Source organism: Eretmochelys imbricata, chromosome 13 (assembly GCF_965152235.1).
Source record: "Eretmochelys imbricata isolate rEreImb1 chromosome 13, rEreImb1.hap1, whole genome shotgun sequence".
In the NCBI taxonomy this organism is placed as follows: Eukaryota; Metazoa; Chordata; order Testudines; family Cheloniidae; genus Eretmochelys; species Eretmochelys imbricata.
Window position 1 is genome coordinate 3,998,557 of NC_135584.1, and position 25,334 is coordinate 4,023,890.

General features: G+C 42.6%; 1 protein-coding gene across 7 annotated transcripts in view; it reads left to right on the forward strand.

The window, feature by feature from the left end:
* Positions 1 to 25,334, forward strand: part of RTEL1 (regulator of telomere elongation helicase 1) — a 118,017-nt gene that overhangs the window by 18,225 nt on the left and 74,458 nt on the right. For 6 of the 7 annotated variants that reach the window (XM_077832237.1, XM_077832236.1, XM_077832240.1 and 3 more), the window contains exons 10-18: positions 1,052 to 1,205; positions 1,678 to 1,716; positions 3,576 to 3,654; positions 4,692 to 4,789; positions 5,639 to 5,694; positions 12,498 to 12,572; positions 14,809 to 14,890; positions 19,123 to 19,255; positions 20,596 to 20,709. In XM_077832237.1, the coding sequence (XP_077688363.1) occupies positions 1,052 to 1,205; positions 1,678 to 1,716; positions 3,576 to 3,654; positions 4,692 to 4,789; positions 5,639 to 5,694; positions 12,498 to 12,572; positions 14,809 to 14,890; positions 19,123 to 19,255; positions 20,596 to 20,709 (830 nt within the window). The remainder of the gene's footprint in view (positions 1 to 1,051; positions 1,206 to 1,677; positions 1,717 to 3,575; positions 3,655 to 4,691; positions 4,790 to 5,638; positions 5,695 to 12,497; positions 12,573 to 14,808; positions 14,891 to 19,122; positions 19,256 to 20,595; positions 20,710 to 25,334) is intronic. The other variant, XM_077832239.1, reaches the window with a different exon arrangement.

A 25,334-nucleotide genomic window follows, 5' to 3' on the forward strand; every position in this document is an offset into this window, starting at 1 on the left:
TGCAGATGAGACACAATTTGGGGGAATTGTAAATAATGAAGAGGACAGGTCCCTAATACGGAGTGATCCAGATCATTTGGTAAGCTGGGTGCAAGCAAATAATATTTGTTGCAATATGGCCATTGCAAAGTGATACGTCTAGGAACAAAAAATGTAGGCCATAATTTCATGTTTGAGGTGTCTATCCTGGGAAGCAGTAACTCTGAAGAGTGAAGGATGTTGAAAAATTGGAGAGAGTTCAGAGAAGAGCCGCAAGAATGATTAAAGGGTTGGAAAATATGCCATATAATGAGACTAGGGAGTTTAATCTATTTAGTTGTTAAAGAGAAGAATAAGGTTACCTATAAGTGCATGTGTTGAATGGAAATTTGATAATAGAAGGTTCTTCAATCTGGCAGACAAAGTTATAACACGATCCAGTGGTTGGAAGTTGAAGCTAGACAAATATAGGCCTTGTCTACGCTACCGCAGTAAGTCAACATGATTTACACTACTTCAGTCACGTAAATAACATAACTGATGTCAGCGTAGCTTAGGTCGACTTACCGTGGTGCCTACTCTGTGCTGTGTCGACGGGAGACGCTCTCCCACCAACTTAACATATTCTTCTCGCGGAGCTGGAGTACTGGAATCAATGGGAGAGCGCTCTGCCATCAACTTAGCGGATCTTCAGCAGAGCCACTGAATCAACACCGATGCATCGATTGCAACAACTCCTATCTATCGGTAAGTGTAGACATGGCCTAGGACTGGAAATAAGTAGCAATTTTTAACGGTGAGGATAATTAACCACTGGAACAATTTACCAGGGGTTGTGGTGGATTCTTTGTCACTGGAAACTTAAATCTAGACTGGATGTGTTTCTAAATGATCTGCTCTATTTCAAATGGGAATTAATTCAGGGAAGTCCTATGGTCTCTGTTGTATATGAGGTTGGACTAGATGATCATATTGGTTCCTTCTGGCCTTACAATCTTTGAAGTGCCCAGCACATGCAGGGCAGTACTAGAATCCAAATAACAATAAATTCTGTATTTTCTTGGAATTTCAGGAGAAATTGTGTGAAGAGTCATCTTCTTTTGACTTGACTCCCTACGACTTGGCTTCGGCCATGGATGCTATAAATGTGGTACTGGAAGAACAAGCCAAAGTAGTTCAACAAAATGAAATCCAGGCTGAATTCAATATGGAGTTTGCTAGCTCAGGTGTGTTGATAGCTGGGGACTAATGGTTTGCAAGAGATGTGTGGGGGGGTGGCAGTGTCAACAAATATGGAAAATAACTGTTTCCCTTAGTCAGTCCCTGAAAGGTCAAATGTGGGTGGTGGATAGATGAACTTTCTTCTTGGCCAACATTGTTGCTGTTCTTCTAACCTATGGTAACCAAGCACATCAAGGTTTAGCCAAACCTTTTAACATGAGATAAGGAATCAAGAGGAGAAAAGTAAATAGAATACAAAAGATGTAGTTGTATGAACACTTGAGTCTAGCCTTCAAAAACTGTAATATCCAGAAAGGCAGTCGGCAACAATAGTCTCACTTGGAGAAATGAAAAATGCAAGTTGAAAAATGAATGTGAGAAAGTTGGGATTAAGTTAAGAAACAGTTGCCTCAAATGCTGCACACTTCATCTAATCCCTGTGCAATTAGGAGTGAATTGTTTTTCCCTCTCAAACAGGGCTGAGCATGGAGCTTGAAGATATAGCAAAGATAAAGAGTAAGTACCATTTCTTCTGTTTTGAATTATCTCAACAAAATTGCTATTGATGCAATAGGAAAAAAAGGTGCTCTGGGTAATGATTGTAAATCAACCTCTTTCCATGGCACCCTTTGACAGCTGTCAGGCACATCGTTGAAATCTTCATAGGGAAGGGTCTTCTGTTTGTTTTAGAGAGAAATTTTGTCAAGTGTTCTGGTCCTTTGAGCATTCAGCCTTTTTCAGTATAGCTGAGAGGTTTGTATAGCTGGGAGAAGAATGCCTCCTACAGCTAGTTATTTTCACCGTTACAAGGACTTTCCAAATTTTGTAGTCCATCTCTCTTTTGGTGGTGCATTGGTTGTATCACTCCGCTGCAACGACAATTCTGCCAGCCAACAGCTGAATTAGTACTAAAGAGTTTGACCTTAAGTAACGTTTTTCATCCCACCAAAAAACAATACATGTTGGAATAGAAAAGAGCTTTGCTGGCAATAACAGAGCAGCTTTTTGAAAATTGATCCAATAGCACCTTGATTCTGGGAACACTTCCACAATGTTTGAGGGCAAATGGTTAATTTGCAACCCCTGCAACAATGATCTCTCTTCTGATTGTTCATGTTGCCTGGGCAGTGCAAGGTGAGTTTGAGATCTGTAATCCTGGGTTATGGCATTAGGAAGTACAATGGAAATTTTGATAATGTTTTTAAACTCAGCAGGCCAGAAAACTTCAGGGTCCCATACATTACCAGAGTGACTCCAAGGCTTTGTTAAATGGGGGATTTTGAATATTCTTGTTGCCAGTAAATATTTTCAAATGCTTAGTTCCACAGTTCCGTCCTACAGCTCCAAATTAATCACAGAAATTACGCAGCATGGGCTAGACAATATTTCAGCTGTTTGGATGAGCTGTTCATATTGCTAGCTTTGCCTGTTTGTGGGGCTCTCACTTAATCAGAATACTTCCTTCTAGTAAGCGAGCAGGAGATCAGCAACGGTAGTTCAGAGTGTCATAGAATAAAGTGGCATGTAAAATCTCAGTTTACTGTGTAATTGGATGTCCTCAGTATAAAGTTCACTGTTATGAACAGGCAATATGGGTCAGTGGATAGAACGCTGGAGTGAGACTCCAGAGAGACATGAGTTCTATTCCTGGCTCTGCCACTGGCCTGCGGGGTGACCTTCAGCAAGTTATTTAATCTCCATGTGCCTCAGTTTCCCCATCTGTAAAATGTGGATACTGACCTCCTTTGTAAAGTGCTTTGAGATTTACTAATAAAAGGTGCTATCAAAGAGCTAGGTATTATTATGCCTTGTTTCTCTTACCTGTTAACTATTGATGCTCCCATGGTCACATAACCCTCATCTTCTAGGTTCAGCTATACAAATATGGTGACCTGCCACTGAATTAAAGAGGTCCTTAGTGAGAGAAATTTGCAAAGGTGTCAGACTGAGTGAAAGATTGTGTATTTATTAAAATCTCATGTAGTAGCCAGTTCTCTTAGGTCTGAGAATCCCTTGTAAATGCAAGGAAATAGGCAAACATACATATATTTTACTTTCCTACATAAATTATATCTCACAGGGATGTTGTGAGGCTTAATAAATGCTTGCTAAGGGCTTTTGGATGATAGGTGCTCTATAAATATAAATGTTTAGAGGTTTTAAAAATTAAACATTTGAAATAACTTAAAATTTATATTTCAGCAGTTTTTAAAATATTAGGTTGGGTTACAGAAACAAGATAATAGCTAGGTTTAGGGGGAGTAACTAGGTGACTATCTTTGTAACAAAGGCCATTCGAAAGAGCTCATTTAGATGAGTTCTGAATTTTTCATTTACTGAAAATTGAACTGTTTTCTCCTTTGATTGCCTTAAAGGAATTCTTCTTCAACTCGAAAATGCTATTGATGCTGTGCAGCTGCCAGCTAATGGAAATGGAGTCACTAAAGAAGGGAGGTAGGTGCCAATTGGTGCTCTGAGATTGTATTATCCTCCTCCTTAGAGTGTCTGTATGTTAGGAGAAGAGACTTCTGGCCTAATGAGTCTGTCTCCAATCTGAGTTTCTCCTCCAAAGTTCCATATGAAAGTAACACCATTATCTGAAATAGGAAGCCTCCAGGACAGCAAGTAGCAATACGTGTTTAAAAGGCATACTAGCTGTTAACATTAGTAATATTACCCTAGCTCTGAGATCCAGCTTTTATTATGTAACTGTTGCTCTACACACACAGTATATTCAATGGGTCCCCATAAAACATTCCCCATTGTACTTGCTTACTTTCATGGTATTTCAGTAATTTATGTTTTTAAACTCTGAAGAGCATTTCAGCCTCAGATTATACTAATTATGAAATCTAACAAATGTGACCCTAAATCAGTTGACCCCATGCCTTTAGGAATAGCGAGTAGTTTGTTTATTATACAATGCTTTGAATACAGTATTATCCTACTGTGATTGGAATTTTACTGTTTAGCCTCTCACTATTTAGTAATAGCAAGGTCCAACCATGTTGTAAGCTGGAGACCACAGCTCCTATAAAAATAATAAGTTAAAGTTTGGAAAGTCTGGCATGGAGCGGGTGGGTGAATAATAGGGTATGTTGAACTGGACAATGGTCTTTATTTGTTTCCGTCAAATGCTGGCTTGTGAGATACTGATTCATATTAAGGTACCAGTGTAACTATGTTCTGGTTGATGTACTTCAGGCTCTACAGAACTGTTTGTAAACCACAGGAAATTATGTGTTGTAATAAGGTGTGCATGAAAAGTAATTGCAAATGATGTGGTGGTGAAAGTCATTAAGCTTTCAAACAAAAATATCCCAGCATTATCTCAGTTAATCTTGTAACAAAGTAGTTACTATTTTTATTTACCCTTATTGCTCATGGAGAAGGGAATACCGTGAACTACAAGGGCAAGGTATTGCTGTTATTAAATAATGTAGGGTTATTTGTAAAGTTTGTCCAATTATATTTTTCTTCTTGAATTGCAGCTACATCTTTGATCTGTTTGCAGAGGCCCAGATCACATTCCAAACCAAAACCTCCCTCCTAGAGTCGCTGGAACAGATTGAACAATTTCTATCAGGCCGTAAGTGTAAGCCTGTCACTGTGGCTACTATATATAGTTCTGTAAGTTACAGATGACGGCAAATGGAAGCTTCCATATTTTGGGGGCATAATGAGAAAGGGAGAATGAGCGCTATTCACCTAATGTTCTTCCTGTATTCCCTTTGCATGGGAGCAACATTAATTGTGCCACAGGCTTGTGAAGAGGCAGTTAAAAGTGAAAAGGCAGCTGTCATAGTTTCAGCAAGCGGAAAACTGACAATTTTCAAATTGTCAATTCTCAAATGCCTGTTTATGTGCATAGTCTGCAGGATCTCTCAAAGTGCTTCACTGATATCACTCAAAGTGCTTCACTGATATGCTACCGTCTTAACTGGGCAATAATACTCAGTGGGAGGTGGTCAGGTGCTTGTCAAGGGGCAGGAAGCCTTACTACTCCTAGAAGGGAAATGGCATAAAGTTCCCTTTTGAAATATCTTATAAACAGCTAGTATCCATTATTTCCAGAATTACAGACTCTCAGTTTAGAGAACCTCCATTGAGATTTTGTCATTGATTATTAATGTATGTGAGGGGTATGAAAGCTAATTTACATTAGAGCTTCTCAGTGCAGGATGGAGATGGGACAAAATATTATGAAATCAAGTCATGCTCTCGTTGCACACCAAACTGCTGGCAATGTGCTGGTTTCGTTTCTTTTTTGTTATCCAATGATATTTTTAAGCCACTTTATTCATAATTGTGGTAGTGAGTGAGATGTGGATGTGTCCAGTGCACATTTATGTGTGTGTTTGTGCGCGCTCAGGTACGGGTATATATACATATGTACATTTGTCTACATAAAAAGAAGTTAATATACTGTCCTCTCTAGGTACTGGGATATTTACCAACACAGCTGGATTACATAAACTTTCAGACATTATTCAGGTAAATAATTCTGTGCTGCTTCCTCGTTATAATTCTAAAAGATTTAAAAGGTAGTGGAGGATGTGGAAAGACACCAAAGCGGTCTTTTTTTCTCTTTGAAGTGCATTTGTTTAACTCTTAATGTGCTAGACCCAGGCCAGTTGGGTACAGCAGAGTAGTCGAAGGCAGATATACTGGCCACTGGATAAGCAGTTTTCTGTTCCCTGACTGAGCAGAGCAGGGGCGGCTCCAGGCCAGGGTGGACACATGACTCCAATTAGCCTGCAAAGAGTCAGTTGAAGCTGTTAGGCAAATGAGAACACCTGGCTCCAATTAACCTGCAAATAGTCCGGTGAGGCTGTTAGCTAATATGAACACCTGAGTCTAATTAAGGCCCCTCTGATAGTATAAAAGGGCTCACTCCAGTCAGGCCGAAGGGAGCCAGAGGAGAGGAAGTGTGGCTGAGCGGCTGGGTAGTGAAGACACCCTCAAGCCACTGGAAAGGGAGCCCTAAGGTAAGGATGAAGAAGGCGTTGAGAGAGCAGCGGGAGAGCTTTGGGGAAGTGGCCCAGGGAAATGTAGCAACTCTGGCGGTGAAAGGTTGGCTGCCAACAGCTGCTGCCATTAGGGTCCCTGGGCCAGAACCTGGAGTAGAAGGCGGGCCCGGGTTCCCCCCAACCCGCCACTACAGAAACACCTCCTGGGAGGGGAAGACAGGCCCATCTCAGTACAGGAGGCTAAACTGTTCTGGAACAAGCCCGTAGGGACAACAGAGACTGTGGGTGTTCTCTCACCAACCTCCTTGTTGGCTTATGATGAAAAGGGCTCAGTAGACTGTAGAGAGAGAAGGGCTATGTCGAGGGTTGCAATGAGCCTCTGAGGCTAGCATTAACCACCTGGAAGCGCAGGACCCATGGGGACAAGGTCAGAGCTCTGCCACATTAAACATTGATGGGAGCTGGCATGCTACTGAGGGAAGAATTTCTACCTGACTATAGACTCAAACAGAGCTACTTCCATGTGGCTTGTAGTTTGGTAGTGTGTTTCAGCAGAGATTTCATACCTTTCACTGTAAGCATTAAGGTGTGAGTATAGCTGTTCTGGTTAGTTTTCTCTATTGAGAAATTGCTTCTACTTGTGTAATTCAGTGGGGCATATGGAATATGGGTGAGAATCTACTTAAAAACATCTAAATCGACACACTTCTAAATTTCCTCTGCATACAGAGAATAGTCTCTAAAGGAAACCTCTTTGTGAGTTTCATTTCTCAACTTCCAGGACCAGCTTTTCTTGGCATCTTGTGGACTGAAAGTTCATTTACAGGAAATACAGAATTGATTTGTGGCATTCAGAAGCCAGCTATAAAAGAGTTAAGCAGCTGTGTACTTCTGATATATGACATAGTAGGAAATAAAGGAAAGTAAAAATCCATTGATATTTCTCTGCACTATGATGAGATGGGGAGAGGCAATCTTAAACATTCATATATATATAAACGTCCCTTTTAGAGGTGTCAGATTAAAGTATGGTTCAGTTGTTTCTAACCTCCACCAGGAGGAGCTGGATCGCTGAGTTGTGCAAACAGCATGTTCAGCCAGCAGTATTTGATTAGAAGAGAGATTCCCATGAAAGAGTAAGCTGCAGTTGGGGAGGGGAAAATGTAGATAATCTTAACTCTGTTCTTTTGATTTATTTATTGAATGTAAGGAACTTTTAAAATAGAACAGCTATACAATGTTTTACAGCTACAGCTCAATAATACATCAAAAGAACATGGTTGAGTACACTGCACTAGCAATCTCCCTCCTGTTGCAGGACTAGAAAATATAAATATGTCTTTGAGGAAGGCAGTAGTTGCAGAGCTTAGAGGATACTGTGGATTGGTGAACTGAAATTCATTTCCTAGCTGACCTCTAAATTTGGCCAACATTCTTGTTCTGAGCTATACTGACAAAGTACACAATGAAGTTTGGAGAGCTGAGAGGTCCAACTGAATAGCATCATAACTGTAATGTTTTAATTTTGGAACGGTTGCTGACATTTCGGATGGCGTCACTTTGTTTCCAGACTTTGATGACTTCACGGCAGTCTCCTCAATTGAGTCACTGTATGTCAAATTTAATTGGAACTTTCCCTGAAAGCTGATAGTGAAATTTGACTGAGCACAGTCCCAACTTTTCCTTTTCCTTTTGGATCAAAACAGATTTTCCTCTGGCCTTTCATAGAGAGGTGGTGGTAATCCCTATAAAGATTTGTATACGTGTCTTGCTGCTTCGTTCTTGCTTGTTGCTCTATTGTTTAATATATAGAAATCATTGATAAATTCAGTGTAGACATTTGGACATCCAGGTAGAGATTCAAGAAATAAATTCAGATTGATGAGTGACACTTAAACTAAATGAAAAATCGATGAAACCAGTGACCCTGTATAGTCAGTAGTTGGCCTACTCCCACCTTCCACTCCAATGACGCTAAGGACTGTAGTTGGTTGAGACCCCCCTGACTCCCTCCATTCACTGTAGCTCTATGGACTTTCCTTAGTGGCTAGTAGTCCCGTCCCGTCCCCCCTGCACCCCAGCAGTTAACTTTCATTCTTTTTACTCAGAAGTCATGTGCCACACAGACTTTTTCCTGGGAGAAGATGCTGCTTGTAAGCGTAAACTAAATTGTAGGAAGAGCAAAAGGGCCAGAAATACTAGTAAAGACAGGCAGGAGGGGGATAGTATTTCTGGCACTTTTGCTATGTCAGAGGGGAGTAGCATGAGGGACAACAGGAACATTTAACAAATTCTATGAAATTCACTTTATCTGAAAACTGAACTGGATAACTGTATGCACTGCTCTGCATTTTGTAACAGCATAAACCACTCTTCTTATGTGCTTTTTAATTACCAAAGCACCTTAATATGTTAACAGCCTTCTAATTCAAATGGCCTCCCCTGTATTTTCTGTCTGTATATAGTACCAGCAGTTAATTTTTTTTTTTCCTAAATCTGGGGAGGACAATATATGTCAGTCTGCAGTCTCCATTCTTGCCAAAGACTTTATATGCTGTTACTTACTCTCATCTTTACTGGGAATAATGTTACATTTTGTAGGCTCCAGCATTCCCTATAATTACACCAGATACTGTGCTCTTAAACGTCTTGTTCAGTGACACACACCATCAGGGGCATGTTCACCTGCACATCTACCAATGTGATATATGCCATCATGTGCTAGCAATGCTCTTCTGCCATGTACATTGGCCAAACCGGACAGTTTCTACGCAAAAGAATAAATGGACACAAATCTGACATCAAGAATTATAGCATTCAAAACCAGTAGGAGAACACTTCAACCTCCCTGGACACTCACACAGACTTAAAAGTGACAATTCTTCAACAAAAAAACTTCAAAAACAAACTCCAGTGAGAAACTGCAGAACTGGAATTAATTTGCAAACTGGACACCATCAAATTAGGCCTGAATAAAGACTGGGAGTGGATGGGTCACTACAAAAACTAATTTCCCCCTGCTGATACTCACACCTTCTTGTCAGCTGTTTTGAAATGGACCACCTTGATTACATTGGCCTCATTAGCACTACAAAAGTGATTTCCTCCCCTTCTTGTCAACTGTTGAGAATAGCTCACTTCCACCTTAATTGAATTGGCTAGTTAGCACTGACCCCCCCACTTGGTAAGGTAACTCCTGTCTTTTCATATGCTGTGTATTTATACCTCCCTACTGTATATTCCACTCCATGCATCTGAAGAAGTGGGTTTTAGTCCACGAAAGCTTATGCCCAAATAAATTTGTTAGTTTCTAAGGAGCAACAAGGACTCCTCGTTTTTGCTGATACAGACTAACACGCTACCTCTCTGAAACCTGAAATGTTGCTGTTTCCAAGTGATGTACCTGAAATGCTTTTTGTCACCTGTCATTGGATCATTTGGCAGCATTCAAGTAGTTAATGTGTCTTCACTTCACTGGTGATTCTTGGAAACATAAGTGGGAATAGTGAATTTCCCAATAACTGTTTGTTTGTTAGTTTTTCCATCAAGAATTGTATGCTTTGGCAGCTGAATAAACTCTCCCTCTTCTTCTAGAGTTGGAATTTGGCAGGAAGGGGTGATCTTGTTTTCTATTCTGTATTTTTCTAAGAAAAAAGAACTAGCTTCGTACAACAGAATAGGCAGCTCATTCATCACAGTATCTTTCCTCCCTCTTCCACCAATTGATTCACCTCTTACCCTAAAAGGAATTAGCTTTTCCTCCTCCCAGCAGCCATTGTCTACATTGTTTACAGCTGCCAGAAAGAAGATCTCCAAAAGCACATTACAGAAAATGCTCCCCCTGGAGGTCACTTGAAAGAGCAGAATTAATGTATTAACCCTTCCTCTTGCATGGCAAAGATCGGAACAGTGGTTCTCAACCTGCTGGCCACTTGCAGCCCTATCAGCACACAGCTGTGGCCCATGTGACATCCACAGGGCCATACAGGTAATATATATATTGTGTGGATGCGGCCCACATAACAGAGAGAGAGCTGCATAGGCGGCCCACAATGGGTTGAGAACCACTGAATCAGACATAGAGCTGTATTCTGATCAGTCTGCCAGCTCCAGGCCATCAACACCTTAAACAACTTCTATCTGTACAATCAGATTTGGGATCAAAGTAGTGTCACACTGAGCTTCAGGTCAAGTACTGTTCTGAAACTTAGAACCCTGCTAAGTTGGATGTGTGGCAGGAACGTGTCTTGGTTTTGGTCAGCAGCACTGAGCTCAATGCCTCCTCAGCAGATGAATCAGGCTGCCTTTCAGACAGCAGTAGTGGATCTCATTCCTAACAGTCAATCTATTTGGGAACACACAGTTCAGAAGCTCAGCACAAAGAGGAGGTTTAGTGGGGAATCTATGGGATTTGTCATGTCAAGTTTTACCCACGTCAAAAGTGTACCAGTAACTTTGGGTTGAAATGAGCCTGTTAGGCAAGTGCCACCTCATCCAGAATTTACTCAATTTTGAGCACCTTAGAACCTTTCTTTGCTGCTACTCATCTACTCCATAGGAGTTGCTACTAACTCTCAATGTACCCAGCTGCTCCTATCATGTCTGGTGAGATGGGCACTCCTAAATTCTGGAAGCTCTAAAAGTGAGGCATTTGAATTCTGGTCCCTCAGATCACTGGGGCAGTAGAAGGTTGGTTTGTAAAGCTGAGCCGTTCATGCATTCATGTGTGTGAAATGTGCCCAGCTGTGTAAAGGTTGTTGTATTTCTATATAGATTCAATAGATATCATGTGTATGCTCTGATATAACGGTAGCACTTTATATCCATCTATCTCAGTGAATTATAAAGGAAGGCACATATCATTATCCCCATGTGGGGAAGATAAGGCACAGAGGTTGAATTGCTTGCCCAGTGTCCTACAGCAATTGAGTGGTAGAACCAGCAATAGAAGCTGGGATTCCTGACTCAGTTCAGACCCCTATTCTCTTGGCCTCAATGCTTCCTTGTCATATGACCCTGTTTTCAGAGCTATAACTTTTCGATGTATCATGTGTTTGTTTTTGTTAGGAAAAAAAAGGTTTTTAAAGACATTTGCTAAAACCCCTTTTGGCCACAGGAAGGTTAATTTTCATTGGTTATGCTTTCCAGGAATGCTGCTTTTATTTTTTCTTCACTATTATGGGAAACGCCTTCCTTTTACTGTGAACTGTATTCTCATGAGCACTGTTAATGCCTTTTAAATGTCTCCAGAAACTTGGCTTACAATATTACAGTTATTCACCAGTGTTTATAACCAGCTATTTTTATTGAACTGATGCTGACCATCTATTTGAATTTGCAATCCCATATGTTTAATAAAAGCATTGTCATTTAATAAAATACATGAAACACAGGAAGAGTGGAGATGCACAGTCCTTTCAGAGCAGAGCTGATACTTCTATTAGTTTTGCATGTGGCATTTAGAGACTATGCTGGGTGCTGTGCAAATGGAGAGGTGGAAATAGGTTTGACAGCAGCATTTATTTTGCTTTTTTCTGAAAAGTGAATTGTTTGGGCAGTATGTCGTGGCTGAAATTTTAAGCACAAGTCAGGAAATTCAAAGGGATTTTTCTCAAAGCAGCTGTAGCCTGCATCATTGCCAGCTTGTGTATTTGTAGAGTGTTTCTACTCATCATAAAATTAATCAAAATCATATTCAATTGTGTATAACATAGAATCGTAGAAATGTAGAACTGGAAGGGACCTCCATAGGTCACCTAGTCCAGTCCCCTGCACTGATGCAGGACTAAATATTATCTAGACCTTACACATGCACTGTTACTTGTGTTGCTTGCATAAATTTGGTATTTGTTCACACAGATGGCTCACTAGTTCTGTAACTATCCATTTGTGCTTGCAAATATGTGTTTTGTGTACTCTGGTGCTGTAATTCTGTTCGTAAAAATAGACAATGGTGACAATCAGGACAAATTTGTTTAAATACTAGCAAACCCTTTTAGATTCTGGTTATACATTTTAATACTTATTTTTCCCTTCTACTTAATAGTGTCACAGGTACTTTCCACTCACAGTGAAGTCCATATGGGAACCTAAAAATATGCTAGAATTTAAACATATTTGTCCTGATTGTCAAAGATATTTTCACCATTGCGTCTTATTTTTTTGAACAGACTTACAGCACCTGAGTATAAAAAACAAATACTGAAAGATATAAAGATACTTAAAGTTATTGCAGCAGCAATCATTTTGCATAATTGTTTGACACATTACTGATTTTGCTGGAGGCATCTGTTAAAATTTTCTGTGCTTTATCCATCTGTTTCTTAGATTGTTTTTAACACTGATCCTCCAGAAGGCACATCCAGCTCCATGCCAGTTCAATCAGTATCCAAGTATTATAAGGTATGGGATGCTTGATGTGTTTTGGCACTTTCTCTTCCTTTCTGGTGTTTCATGGATGGGCTGTTGTAGTCAAGAGCAGATAGTGCAGAAATCAGTGGAAGTGGGCAGTGTAACATCAAAGTATGTTGTTGAATTCCAGGAGATGAGGATGTATAAATCCTACAGGCGGGAGCCAAGGGGATTTCAAGTCTTCGAGTACTGCTTGAGATTAGAATCCATTGCTCAAGTTCCAGGAAGAAGGGAACGTCTGATTTTTAGCTCTTAAATTTCTCCTAAGAACCTAGGAAGCAGGAAGATGCGGCAATTGTGAGTTATGGGAAAACTTTGATGCCACATGTTTTTGTTCGAGAATTAGGCCAGGTCTACGCTATGGGTGCTACAGCGGCACAGCTGCAGCACCATAGCTATGCTGCTGTAGCATCATAGTGTAGATGCTTCCTGCATTGATGGAAGGGTGTTTTTTTAAATTGCGTAGGAACTCCACCTCCCTGGGCCGCAGTAGCTAGGTCAGCAGGAGCATTCTTCCATCAACCTAGCTGCATCTAAAGCAGGGGTTAGGACAGCACAGCTGCGGTGCTCAGGGATCTGAATTTTTTACATCCCCGAGTGCCATAGCTATGTTGAACTAACTTTTAAGTATAGACTAGGCCTTAATATATTCCTACACTAATCTCTTGGGTGGCTCAAGTTTTGCAGCCCCACTTATAGTCCTCTGAATACCCTTTTTATTCACAAGGCCTAGAGTGGATTTCATCCTCTTCATTCCAGCATAGGGAGTCCATGCATCAAAGTGCATTTGCTTTGAAAACAGGACGCTCCTCTTCCTTCATGTTTATCTACCAAGAGAGAGACATACTTCACCAGTAAAACTGTGTCAAATCCCCCCACCCCCAAAGAATTGGACATGTGCATGGAAAGGTTTGAAATGAACTGTCCTGCACAGAGTTTGGGAAGTGCTAAACTTGATTCCCGTGACAAAGAACTGAATTAACTATTACACTATTTATTTTTCTTTTCCCATACGAAATACAGTAAAACCCCGTCTATCAAAAGAGAAGAAGAGAATGTAATTTATTCTGATAAATGGAGATGGGATACACTTACCTTTCAATGCAATACCAAATGTTAGGACACCTCTTAATTTTGGATAAATGGGTATTTTTGAATGAGGGGTTTGCATAAACCTGGTTCCTACTGCATTTGGTAAATTGAATTGTGTGTTTAATCTTGGCAGATGCTCTGAAGGTATTTTGGAAAGGGTCTGATCCTTTGAAGCATTAGATCTCCTTTCTTTAGACTTTGAGGATTGCAGACATCAACACTTAGCCTCCCTGTTGTCTGGCATCACTTTCTAATTGTAGCACGCAACTCCCAGGCCCCTTTCCCACCTGCATTCTCTGTGCTACAGACTCCTTTTGGTAGAGAAATGTAAGACATTAAAATGGTAAGGCTGTGGAAGAAATTCTAGCCCAGTAAACCTGCCCTCTCTTGGCTGATCTTAACCCTACCTTCTTGCATTTTTAACAAACCCCCCTCAATCCTTTCCTTCTCCAGAAAGAATGTCTGTCATTCATACTTTTAGCATCAATCACTTTCCCTGACAGTTTACTCCATGGGTTTACCCCACATTTGAAATTATTCTACTGGTCTTCCTCCTTAACTCCAAACTACTAATTTTTAGGTTGCCCTGTAGTTTTTGATCTCTTTACCTATGTGAACATTTTCTTTTGGCTTTTTCCTTTGCTTTTATCATTTTGAAATCATCTGAGGTAGGGTCACTTTTCACCTCAAATGAAGAAAAGCCAGTCTTTCTTCCTCAGAAATTTTATTCTCAAGACTTAATATTTTTGTTGCCCTATATACACCATCTCCTTCGAATAATCTTCTCCTTGTAAGTCTGTACACTGCTTTCCAATGGGAGGTAACAAGAGCCATACTAAACAATTGTATTCTTTGCCTTTGCTTTATGCAGCCCAGGAAATCCTGCTCTAACAAATTGGTTCAAAATGGCAATTTGGGTGGTGGTGTGTTCCTGTAGTTCTTGTTGGGTGGTTTTTTTGAGGGGGATGGGTGGGAGAGAAATGAGGAAAGGCAAATACCAAACACTGTAAGCATTGTAAGAACTGCTGGTGAACCTCAATTATCCAGGGCTGGACCCAGGCTTATGGGGGTGCAGATATCTAATTTCTGCAACAGTCTGTGGGAAGATGTTGTCATGTACCTATTTTTTCCACAGGTGCACATTCATATGGATACCAGTAATCAGAAAAAAACCCAGAGGACAGACCTGTGGAGTTCATCAGTAACAAAAAAAGAAGGTGCAGGAGTGGGCTGTGATGGGAGGTTAATACAAAAGCCGGTTAACGAGGCCTTCCCTGACTTAAATAAAATAAATACTGGAAACTGTCCGAGTGGTTGAAAATGCTAGTACAGCAAGTATTTCAGTCAGCAGTGTCTCACGTCACTCAACGGGGAGCTCTCTGGCAGGCTAGGGAGTGCCATCTCAGGGCTGTGCATGAAGTTCCACAAAGTCTTCCTTGAATGTAAAAATGGCTGTGCTGGGTGGGAAGGCAAAACAGAGTAGCTCCTTAGGGAACTTTGTGGGCTTGCCTGAACACAAATTGCACTGCTTTAACTGTATTAAATCAGTTAAATTGATATAAACCCTCTAGTGTGGACACAGTGAAATCACTTCAGAGGTGCTTAATACCAGTACACCTGTTCCTCTGTAGGAAGGGAATAAGCTATACTGGCATAAAGCACTGTCCTTGCTAGAGGTTGAACAGGTATAACTATTTTAAAAAATCAGCCCCTTAACTGAAATAGTTATACCCATACAAAACTGTGTTGACTAGCCCTAAGTGGAAAAAGTACCCATGGTGGTTGGGGGGAAATACTGAGATTTTGCTCTTGCCTTTAGTCTTCCTTGTTGCACGCTTTTCTGCTGTTAAAAGCTTGATTAAGACTGCAGCACTAGCTTTGTAAGACTTAACTTCAGGAGCCAATAAGGTGTGAGGTTAATTGGCTCCTTGGAATCTTTGCAAGCCAGTGCAGTTATTTGTCTTTTAACTGTCTTTGTAGCATAAACTGCTGCTCAATGAGCCTTGAAGGTTCTGAATTATAGTCATTGTCCTTCTGTGTAAAGCCTGGTATTAAACAACAGGTCAGGTAGAGTTGTGGTGTCTCTAAGTGGCAATGGAAGTACATTACTGGGGCATCGTCTGCATGGGCGCAAACACAGAGAACTGGGTTTGCAAGCTTACACAGTGGACACATTTTTGATATAACAAATAGAAGGCAACACCTTGGCCTTTTTCTATGTAAAACTATTTCTAAGAATAAGTTATTGTTTATATAGAATATGTCTACACTGCTGTTAAAACCCCACAGCTGGCCCATGCCAGCTGACATGGATTTGGGCTAAGGGACTGTTTAATTGCACAGTAGATGTTATTGGGCTGCAGCCCGAATTCTGGGACCCTCACAGGGTCTTAGAGTCTGGGCTCCAGCCCAAGCCCAAGTGCCTACACTGCAGTTAAACAGCCCCTGAGCTGGAGCCCAAGTCAGCTGGCACAGGCTAGCTGCCTGTTTTTAATTGCAGGGGTAAAGTACCTGTAAATGTTCTGAGTTGTTATCTCAGTAGAAACCTTTCAGTTCTGGCTGCAGCACTGTAATTGGTTGTTTCATTCTAAGCCCCTATCATCAGGCTCTTGCAATGTGCCAGAAAAATTACCCTTTGGAATTAAATCTCCCATGCTTATTTTACTAGAGGTGCCATGCCAGTTAGCAGCATCACAGTATCAATATGCTCTATGAGGTAACCCTCTTGTGAGACCTCCATACTTAAGCACAACTGGGTGCTGTCATGGTGGATCTTCAGCCTTAACTGTAAATTTTAAGCCTTTCATGATTAAATAGGGTTTTCTTCTGTTGTTGTTACTACCGCTCCTTATATCTTGTAGCTGGCACCATCTCCAGTATAACCCTGCTGCAGAACTAAACACAGAATTCAGAAGCCAAGTTTCTCTCTGAACTTAAGGCTTTCCCCCAGCCACTAAACCAGCTCCAAGTTGGATTTAGTGAGGATATAGTCTCCCTTTTAAAAAATAATTATATATATCCGTTAATCAGAGCAAACAAAACAGACCTTTTGACAATCTCTGGTTAGAGCATTAAGGTTCAGAAGTTATGTTAGAGTCCCTGTATTTAAGTTTCCTACAGAAGATGGTACACAGTGCTAGAAGGAAATTATTTGGTTGTCTGGAGGCCTCTCTAAGGATACATCTGCATTGAAATTGGAAAATGTAATGTCCAGCTCAAGGAAACATACCTGCACTAGCTGGATTAGGACTAGTGAGCTAAAACTAGAAGTGCAGCCTCAGTAGCCTGAGCCGTGGGAGGGGTAGCCGCACAAGTACGTACCTAAGATCACAGATGGAAACGTACTCTGGGTAGCTAGCCTGTCCTCCCACTCTCTGCATAGCAGCTACACTGCTATTTTTAGTGCACTGGCTTGATAAGTGCTAACACATCTTTCCTTGAGATGGAAATTACACTTCCATTTCTAGTGTAGACATGCATTAAGAGTTTCTTGTTTTGTTTTGTCGGTATCTGGTTTCATAATTTTGGCACTTAACTACTGGAGGCTGTTTGTTTTTTCCAGGTAGAACTATTCATCTTGAGGCCAAAAACCAACTTATTTTTAGGAATATCAGTAGTCATAGCACTTCAGCTAATGTTTTTGGACTGCCTCTTCTAAGTATTTCAATGAAATAAGTGTTGACTTTAGTGATGTCAGTTCTAAATGTTATCATGGTTCTCTTATAACTTGCATGTTTTGTTTTCTTTGGATATTGTGTAATCTTAGTTTCTATTACAGGAATTCTCCTCGGAACAAACTTCATTGTGAGGGGGAGGGGGAGGGGAAGCGGAGCAAACTGGGCCATTTGTTTTGGTTTTGTTTTGGTTTTTTTACGTTGTTTGGGTGTTTTGTATACATCAGCCTTGCAAAATTGTCACGAAAATCTTCCACAGTTTACCAGGGACAAAATATTTTCTTTACCTCTCCTTCAAAACAAAAAAATTACTCATGACAAACTAGTTAGTAGACGTACAACATATACAAATCCTACAGATGGCAAAAATAGCCAAAAGCAAATATTTCCTCACATAAGTGCTGTAATGCTCCTGTTAGGATAGTCTGTAGGAATACTGTCAGGTGCCTGAAAAGTGTCACTTTGTCTCGGGTTTTATGGGGATCTGTCTTGGCTCAGCTCACTAAAAAGAGTTCAACACCTTGGGCTAAATTCTGGCTTTGGGCTACCCTTATGCTCAAAAAGTCACAGTTAGTTGAGGAACCACAGACTGTAGCTGTTGTGGTCCAATCCTGGCTCCTCCAGAATCCATGGAATTGACACTGTGAAAGCCCCCTGCATGTTCAGAGACAGAGGATGTTTCAGGGGTGGGCTTAAGAGTTGAAAGGGGGTGTGTCCTCTCTCTAAGCCTCCCTCTCTCACCCTCAGCATCCTCCTCACCTGGGATTACCTATGCTCCTTGCGTGAGTGTGTCTACTCACCTTGTGTGGGCAGACTCCCAGACCTATCCAGATACAGGTCCAATTAAAGACTGCCTCCACCATGCTAATATGCACCAGTTTTGGTGTATAGTGAAGAGGTTTGCTCACAGTCAACATAAATCTCCAAGGATTTCAGTATCTCCTGGGTGTGTTTGCCCAAAGGGCTGTGTGTGGGAAGCAGTGCAGAGAATAAAACATAGGTTTAAAATAAGTTTCCCCCCTCTAATGATGGGTACTGAGTGACTCACTTGAGAAGCACAGCTTGATCAGGGTTGGAAGTTTTCAGTTAGCTCCCCTAAAGATGTAGCAATTACTGTCTTTGGATCAGGAGGGCCTAATTTAAGGTATGTGTAATGGGTGACGTATTTGGGCTCTTCAACGGTCTCAGGCCTTCCTTCAGTCACTCCTTATATTCAAAAGTGATCTTGCATGCTTTTCGATCATGTTGCCAGGATGGATAAAAATACCCGAGCACACTGTGCTCTCACACTCTCCATCAGTGTATGAAGGGGTGCACATCTTGACCCTGATGCTGCCTGTGGGGATGCCCCAGAGAACCGTGGATTCATAGGATTGAGCCAGTTCTGGGAACTTCTCTATACATGGTGCCTGATGTGATGCCATCAACCTTGGTTCTCTGGTTCGCAGAATCGTCCTTAGTAGACTGTGTGTTTGATGAAGATAACAGTCTCTTGTTGAAATTAGAAACTACGGAAATTTGGGTGGGTGTTGACCTTTGAATCCTGCTTTGAATTGGCAGACTTAAGTTCAGAGACAAGTTGAAGCACAAACCCCAGGTCCAGACATCCCTAAACAGGTATGAAAGCTTAGCTCTAGGTTCTGGCTTTGTTGTTTGTGCCCATCTCCAGTTATAGAACCTCAAACTCTGGTTTGCACCATGCGCAACTCAGACACATAGTCTTCACTGTATAGACAGATCTCAGTTCTTAGTGTTTTATTTTCTATTTGATACAGGAAAGATCTTGAGCTACTGGTGTTTCAGCCCCGGGTACAGCATGCATGAGCTGGTCCGTCAGGGAGTCCGGACAATCATTCTCACTAGTGGGACCCTCTCCCCACTGTCCTCCTTCACCATGGAAATGCAGATGTAAGTTCATTTCTTTGTGTGCAAATGAAGTCATTAGATGGCATTATTTACTGTTTGTAAGGCCTGGTCTACACTGGGTGGTGGGGATCGATCTAAGTATTCACGTAGCTGAAGTCGACGTTCTTAGATCTACTTACCACGGTGTCTTCACTGCGGTAAATCGACGGCTGATGCTCTCTCGTCAACTCCGCCTGCGCCTCTCACCCTGGTGGAGTACCGGAGTCGATGGGAGAGCGCTTGGCGGTCAATTTATCATGTCTAGACTAGATACGATAAATCGACCCCCACTGGATCGATCACTGCCTGTCGATCCAGCGGGTAATGTAGACAAGCCCTAAACCAATCTCACAGGACTTATCTCACGATTTTTGAATGCTTGGGGTTGGAAATGAAGTGATGGCTTAGAACTGGTATGAAGAGGATGCAAAGTAATGCATGTTGGAAAACGTAATCCCAACTATACATATAAAATGATGGGGTCTAAATTAGCTGTTACCACTCAAGAAAGAGATCTTGGAGTCATTGTGGATAGTTCGCTGAAAACATCCACTCAATGTGCAGCAGCAGTCAAAAAAGCGAACAGAATGTTGGGAATCATTAAGAAAGGGATAGATAATGAGACAGAAAATATCATATTGCCTCTATATAAATCCGTGGTATGCCCACATCTTATATACTGCGTGCATATGTGGTTGCCCCATCTCAAAAAAGATATATTGGAATTGGCAAAGGTTCAGAAAAAGGCAACAAAAATTAATAGGGGTATAGAACGGCTTCCATATGAAGAGAGAGTAATACGACTGGGACTTTTCAGCTTGGAAAAGAGACGACTAAGGGGGTATATGATAGAGGTCTATAAAATCATGCCTGGTTAGGAGAAAGTAAATAAGGAAGTGTTATTTACTCCTTCTCAGAATACAAGAACTAGGGGTCACCAAATGAAATTAATAGCCAGCAGGTTTAAAACAAAAGGAAGTTTTTTTTTTTTTTTTCACACAACACACAGCCAACCTGTGGAACTCTTTTTACCAAAGGATGTTGTAAAGGCCAAGACTATAACAGGGTTCAAAAGAGAACTAGATAAATTCATAGAGGATAGGTCTATCAATTGCTATTAGCCAGGCTGGGCAGGGATGATGTCCCTAGCCTCTGTTTGCGAGAAGCTGGTAATGGGTGACAGGGAATGGATCACTTGATGATTACCTGTTCTGTTCATTCCCTCTGGGGCACCCGGCATTGGCCACTGTTGGAAGACAGGATAATGGGCTAGATGGACCTTTGGTCTGACCCAGTATGGCCATTCTTATGTTAGAGATCATCTCTCTCTTCTGTTTCCTCAGCCCTTTCCCCGTTTGCTTGGAAAATCCACATGTTATTGATAAACACCAGATCTGGGTGGGGATAATTCCCAAGGGACCAGACGGAGGTCTGCTCAGCTCTACCTATGAAAAAAGGTAATCAGCTCTTTCATTTAAATACTGCTGTGAAGTCTTGGGTATCAGTGTATCAGATTTTTGTTTAAAGGAGAGTGCTTGTGGAAAAAGTCATCTGCAAAGTTCACTTCTTAGATCAACAGGTTTCTAATTAGTAACAGGAAGCAGCAGAAGGTGAGGTTATAGAGAAATGTTATGCTGCTTCTACATTTCAGTTTGTGCTTAGCTAATCTGGAAAAAAGCAGAGAATTTCTATGCTGGGGAAAAAAGAAACATAAGTGCTGTTGCCTAGAAAAGTGAAGACCTGAAATTAAGGTTCCTCCTTTTGTTCTGTTTCTATTCTGTAATGTCATTTTTTGCTTAAAAACCTGTTTATAGAACTTTAAGAAGTAGTTTCGTGCTTTGAGTGCTTTTTGTATTTATCAGTTCTTTACAAGAAAGTTATTTACCTAGCAGAGTAGCACAGTTGTTTTGGCACCATTATTTCACCTCTGTGAATGGGTGTTTAAAGAGCTAATCCTTTTGAAGTTTCTGGGGTGAGGGAGAAGTTTTTCTGCACATCATACATATTTTCTTATTTTAATTACCTTTTGAAAATATTCAAAGCAGTTATATCCTGATAATTTTTCATCCATTTTAAGTTCAACTTTATATACATTCCCCTGGTTAAGACTGCTTTTGTTTGGGTTTAACCAGGGCAGATGTAGCCTTTTTAGTGATACTCAGTAAACCAAAACCACTACCCATCGAAGAGTTTTTACCATGTAAAAGGAGACGTGCCAGAGAGTCCATGAAGTTTGCTGTTGATTTTATGTGGAAGGCACTCAGATACTACAATAATGGGTGACAATATATGGTCCTATGATAGTGTATTGCTAGTCCAAGAAACTTAGATGGCCTGCCATTTAAGTTTATTTTGATGTAAGATACCACTGAGTTTTTTCCTTTCCACAGTGTGTTGTGTGGAGTAAGTGAAGCATACAATATAATTACCACGATATCTCAAGGGTAATAGCATCAGAATTTGTAGATCTTGTAAAAATAGTTCGTTGAGTGCTTGGTCATGTCCATTCCAATCATGTGTGTGCACATGCACAATGGCTGGAAGATTTTTCCCTTAGCAGCATCCATCAGGCCGGCCTGGGTGTCCCCTAGCGTCATGCCTTCATGGCGCTCAATATAGAGCCGTGCCGACCCGCCACCCCTTCAGTTCCTTCTTACCGCCAGTGACCATTGGCTGGAACTTTCCTTAGCCCTTGCTTAGCAAGAGCATTCTGTACTCGTATATAGTTACCTTAGTGTCTTCTTAGTATTAGAGTTCTTAGTAGATTTCCCCCGCACACCTACCTGGAGCCATTTTATGTCACGGTCCCCAGGGTTTAAAAACTGTGTGGCCTGTGCAAAGTGCATGCTGAAGAGCGATCCACATTCATCATGGTTCTTAGGGGAGGTCCACCAAAAGGACGCAGTAAGATCTGCCACGAGTTCTGCCCTAGAACTCTTAAAGAAAGGGAGCAGCAGCTTAAGGTGATCCTCGTGGAGGCAGCCCTATGCCCCCACTCTGACCCGGGCTCAGGGGGCCTGGCTCCCAACGCTTCGTCCTTGACGCGGAGTGCCCTGGCACCGTTGTCAAGCTCAGCACCGAGAAAGGACTCATCCCGAGATGTCAGTACTAACAGGCACCTCACGAGGCCCAGCTGAAAGCAGGCAGTGATCCTACTCACCGGTGCCTCAGAAGAAAAAGAAGCCGGACAGCTGCACTCCTCCGGCTAAATCCAGAGACGTGAGACCCCAGATGGGCCACAGCTCCGGATCCCCTGCTGGGGCCATGTCGACTCCTGCCCAAGTGAGGGAGCTGAGTCTGGCCCTCCCTCGGTCGCAGCTATAGCTCCCTTCAATGCCAGAAGCTTACTAAGCTGCTCAGGACCTCCTGCACCTTATGGTGCCGTTCTCGCCCCCCCCCAAGAGGAAAGAACCTTCAGCAGTGGTGGACCCGTCCCGCGATGCAGTCAAGAGGGAAGCTGGCTGTGATTTTGAGGTGCCCCCCCTCTCCATGCCCCTCGCCACCAGCTCACTCAGACAAAGAGCCTACCCGCTCCCCAAGGTCTTGACGCTTAAGGCACCGAGGCTCGCTTCCCCCATGGTCTTCAGTCTCGGAGACCTCGGAGTCAGAGTCCGACTCCTATTGCTCCAGGAGAAGCAGGAACCACAGATAGAGGTCCGTGAGAGACAGGAGGGAGCCCCAGGCATGGCCTCCGCAGTGGCAGAACCCACCTTGGTGGCCTTTCTGGACTCCCTGGGCCTTTCACCAAGTACAGGGAGGAACCTAAGGTCACCGCTCCGCAACTTCTTCTGTGGCCTCAGCCACCATTGTCCCGCCATCGGCTACGCATCTGCCCTCGGTGCGTGCCCACAGCGCAATGCCTCTGACAGCAGCACCAATCTTGGCAGCGTCCTTGCGCCCATCTTCCACACTGGCACTGTTGTCGACGTCGGCTATGACGCAGGCACTGACTGCCCCAGTGCTGATGTCGGCGACGGGCCCTCCGCCTTCATCGGCACCTGCGAGCAGATCAGCACTGGCTCCATCGACAGTTCTTCCCATCATACTGATGATGGCGCCAACAATTTCCTGGTGCAAGTGCTGGAGGAGCCAACTAGGGGGAGAGCTTTTCTTGACCTGCTGCTCACAAACCGGGAAGAATTAGTAGGGGAAGCAAAAGTGGATGGGAATCTGGGAGGCAGTGACCATGAGTTGGTCGAGTTCAGGATCCTGACACGGAAGAAAGGGAAGCAGCAGAATACGGACCCTGGTCTTCAGGAAAGCAGACTTCGACTCCCTCAGGGAACTGATGGGTAGGATCCTCTGGGGGAATAACACGAGGGGGAAAGGAGTCCAGGAGAGCTGGCTGTATTTCAAAGAATCCCTATTGAGGTTACAGGGACGAACCATCCCAATGTGTCGAAAGAATAGTAAATATGGCAGGCGACCAGCTTGGCTTAACAGTGAAATCCTTGCGGATCTTAAACATAAAAAAGAAGCTTACAAGATGTGGAAGATTGGACAAATGAACAGGGAAGAGTATAAAAATGTTGCTCGGGCATATAGGAATGAAATCAGGAGGGCCAAATCGCACCTGGAGCTGCAGCTAGCAAGAGATGTTAAGAGTAACAAGAAGGGTTTCTTCAGGTATGTTGGCAACCAGAAGAAAGCCAAGGAAAGTGTGGGCCCCTTACTGAATGAGGGAGGCAACCCAGTGACAGAGGATGTGGAAAAAGCTAATGTACTCAATGCTTTTTTTGCCTCTGTCTTCACGAACAAGGTCAGCTCCCAGACTGCTGCACTGGGCAACACAGCATGGGGAGTAGGTGGCCAGCCCTCTGTGGAGAAAGAAGTGGTTAGGGACTATTTAGAAAAGCTGGAAATGCACAAGTCCATGGGGCCGGATGCGTTGCATCCGAGAGTGCTAAAGGAGTTGGCGGCTGTGATTGCAGAGCCATTGGCCATTATCTTTGAAAACTCATGGCGATCGGGGAAAGTGCCGGACGACTGGAAAAAGGCTAATGTAGTGCCCATCTTTAAAAAAGGGAAGAAGGAGGATTCTGGGAACTACAGGCCAGTCAACCTTACCTCAGTCCCTGGAAAAATCATGGAGCAGGTCCTCAAGGAATCAGTCCTGAAGCACTTACACCAGAGCAAAGTGATCGGGAACAGTCAGCATGGATTCACCAAGGGAAGGTCAAGCCTGACTAATCTAATCGCCTTCTATGATGAGATTACTGGTTCTGTGGATGAAGGGAAAGCAGTGGATGTATTGTTCCTTGACTTTAGCAAAGCTTTTGACACGGTCTCCCACAGTATTCCTGTCAGCAAGTTAAAGAAGTATGGGCTGGATGAATGCACTATAAGGTGGCTAGATTGTTGGGCTCAACGGATAGTGATCAATGGCTCCATGTCTAGATGGCAGCCGGTATCAAGTGGAGTGCCCCACGGGTCGGTCCTGGGGCCGGTTTTGTTCAATATCTTCATAAATGATCTGGAGGATGGTGTGGATTGCACTCTCAGAAAATTTGCAGATGATACTGAACTAGGAGGAGTGGTAGATGCGGTGGCAGGTAAGGATAGGATACCCTAGGGACCTAGACAAATTGGAGGATTGGGCCAAAAGAAATCTGATGAGGTTCAACAAGGGTAAGTGCAGGGTCCTGCACTTAGGACGGAAGAATCCAATGCACCGCTACAGACTAGGGACCGAATGGCTAGGCAGCAGTTCTGCAGAAAAGGACCAAGGGGTGACAGTGGACGAGAAGCTGGATATGAGTCACAGTGTGCCCTTGTTGCCAAGAAGGCCAATGGCATTTTGGGATGTATAAGTAGGGGCATAGCCAGCAGATTGAGGGACGTGATCGTTCCCCTCTATTCGACATTGGTGAGGCCTCATCTGGAGTACTGTGTCCAGTTTTGGGCCCCACACTACAAGAAGGATGTGGAAAAATTGGAGAGAGTCCAGCGAAGGGCAACAAAAATGATTAGGGGTCTGGAACACATGACTTATGAGGAGAGGCTGAGGGAACTGGGATTGTTTAGTCTGCGGAAGAGAAGAATGAGGGGGGATTTGATAGCTGCTTTCAACTACCTGAGAGGT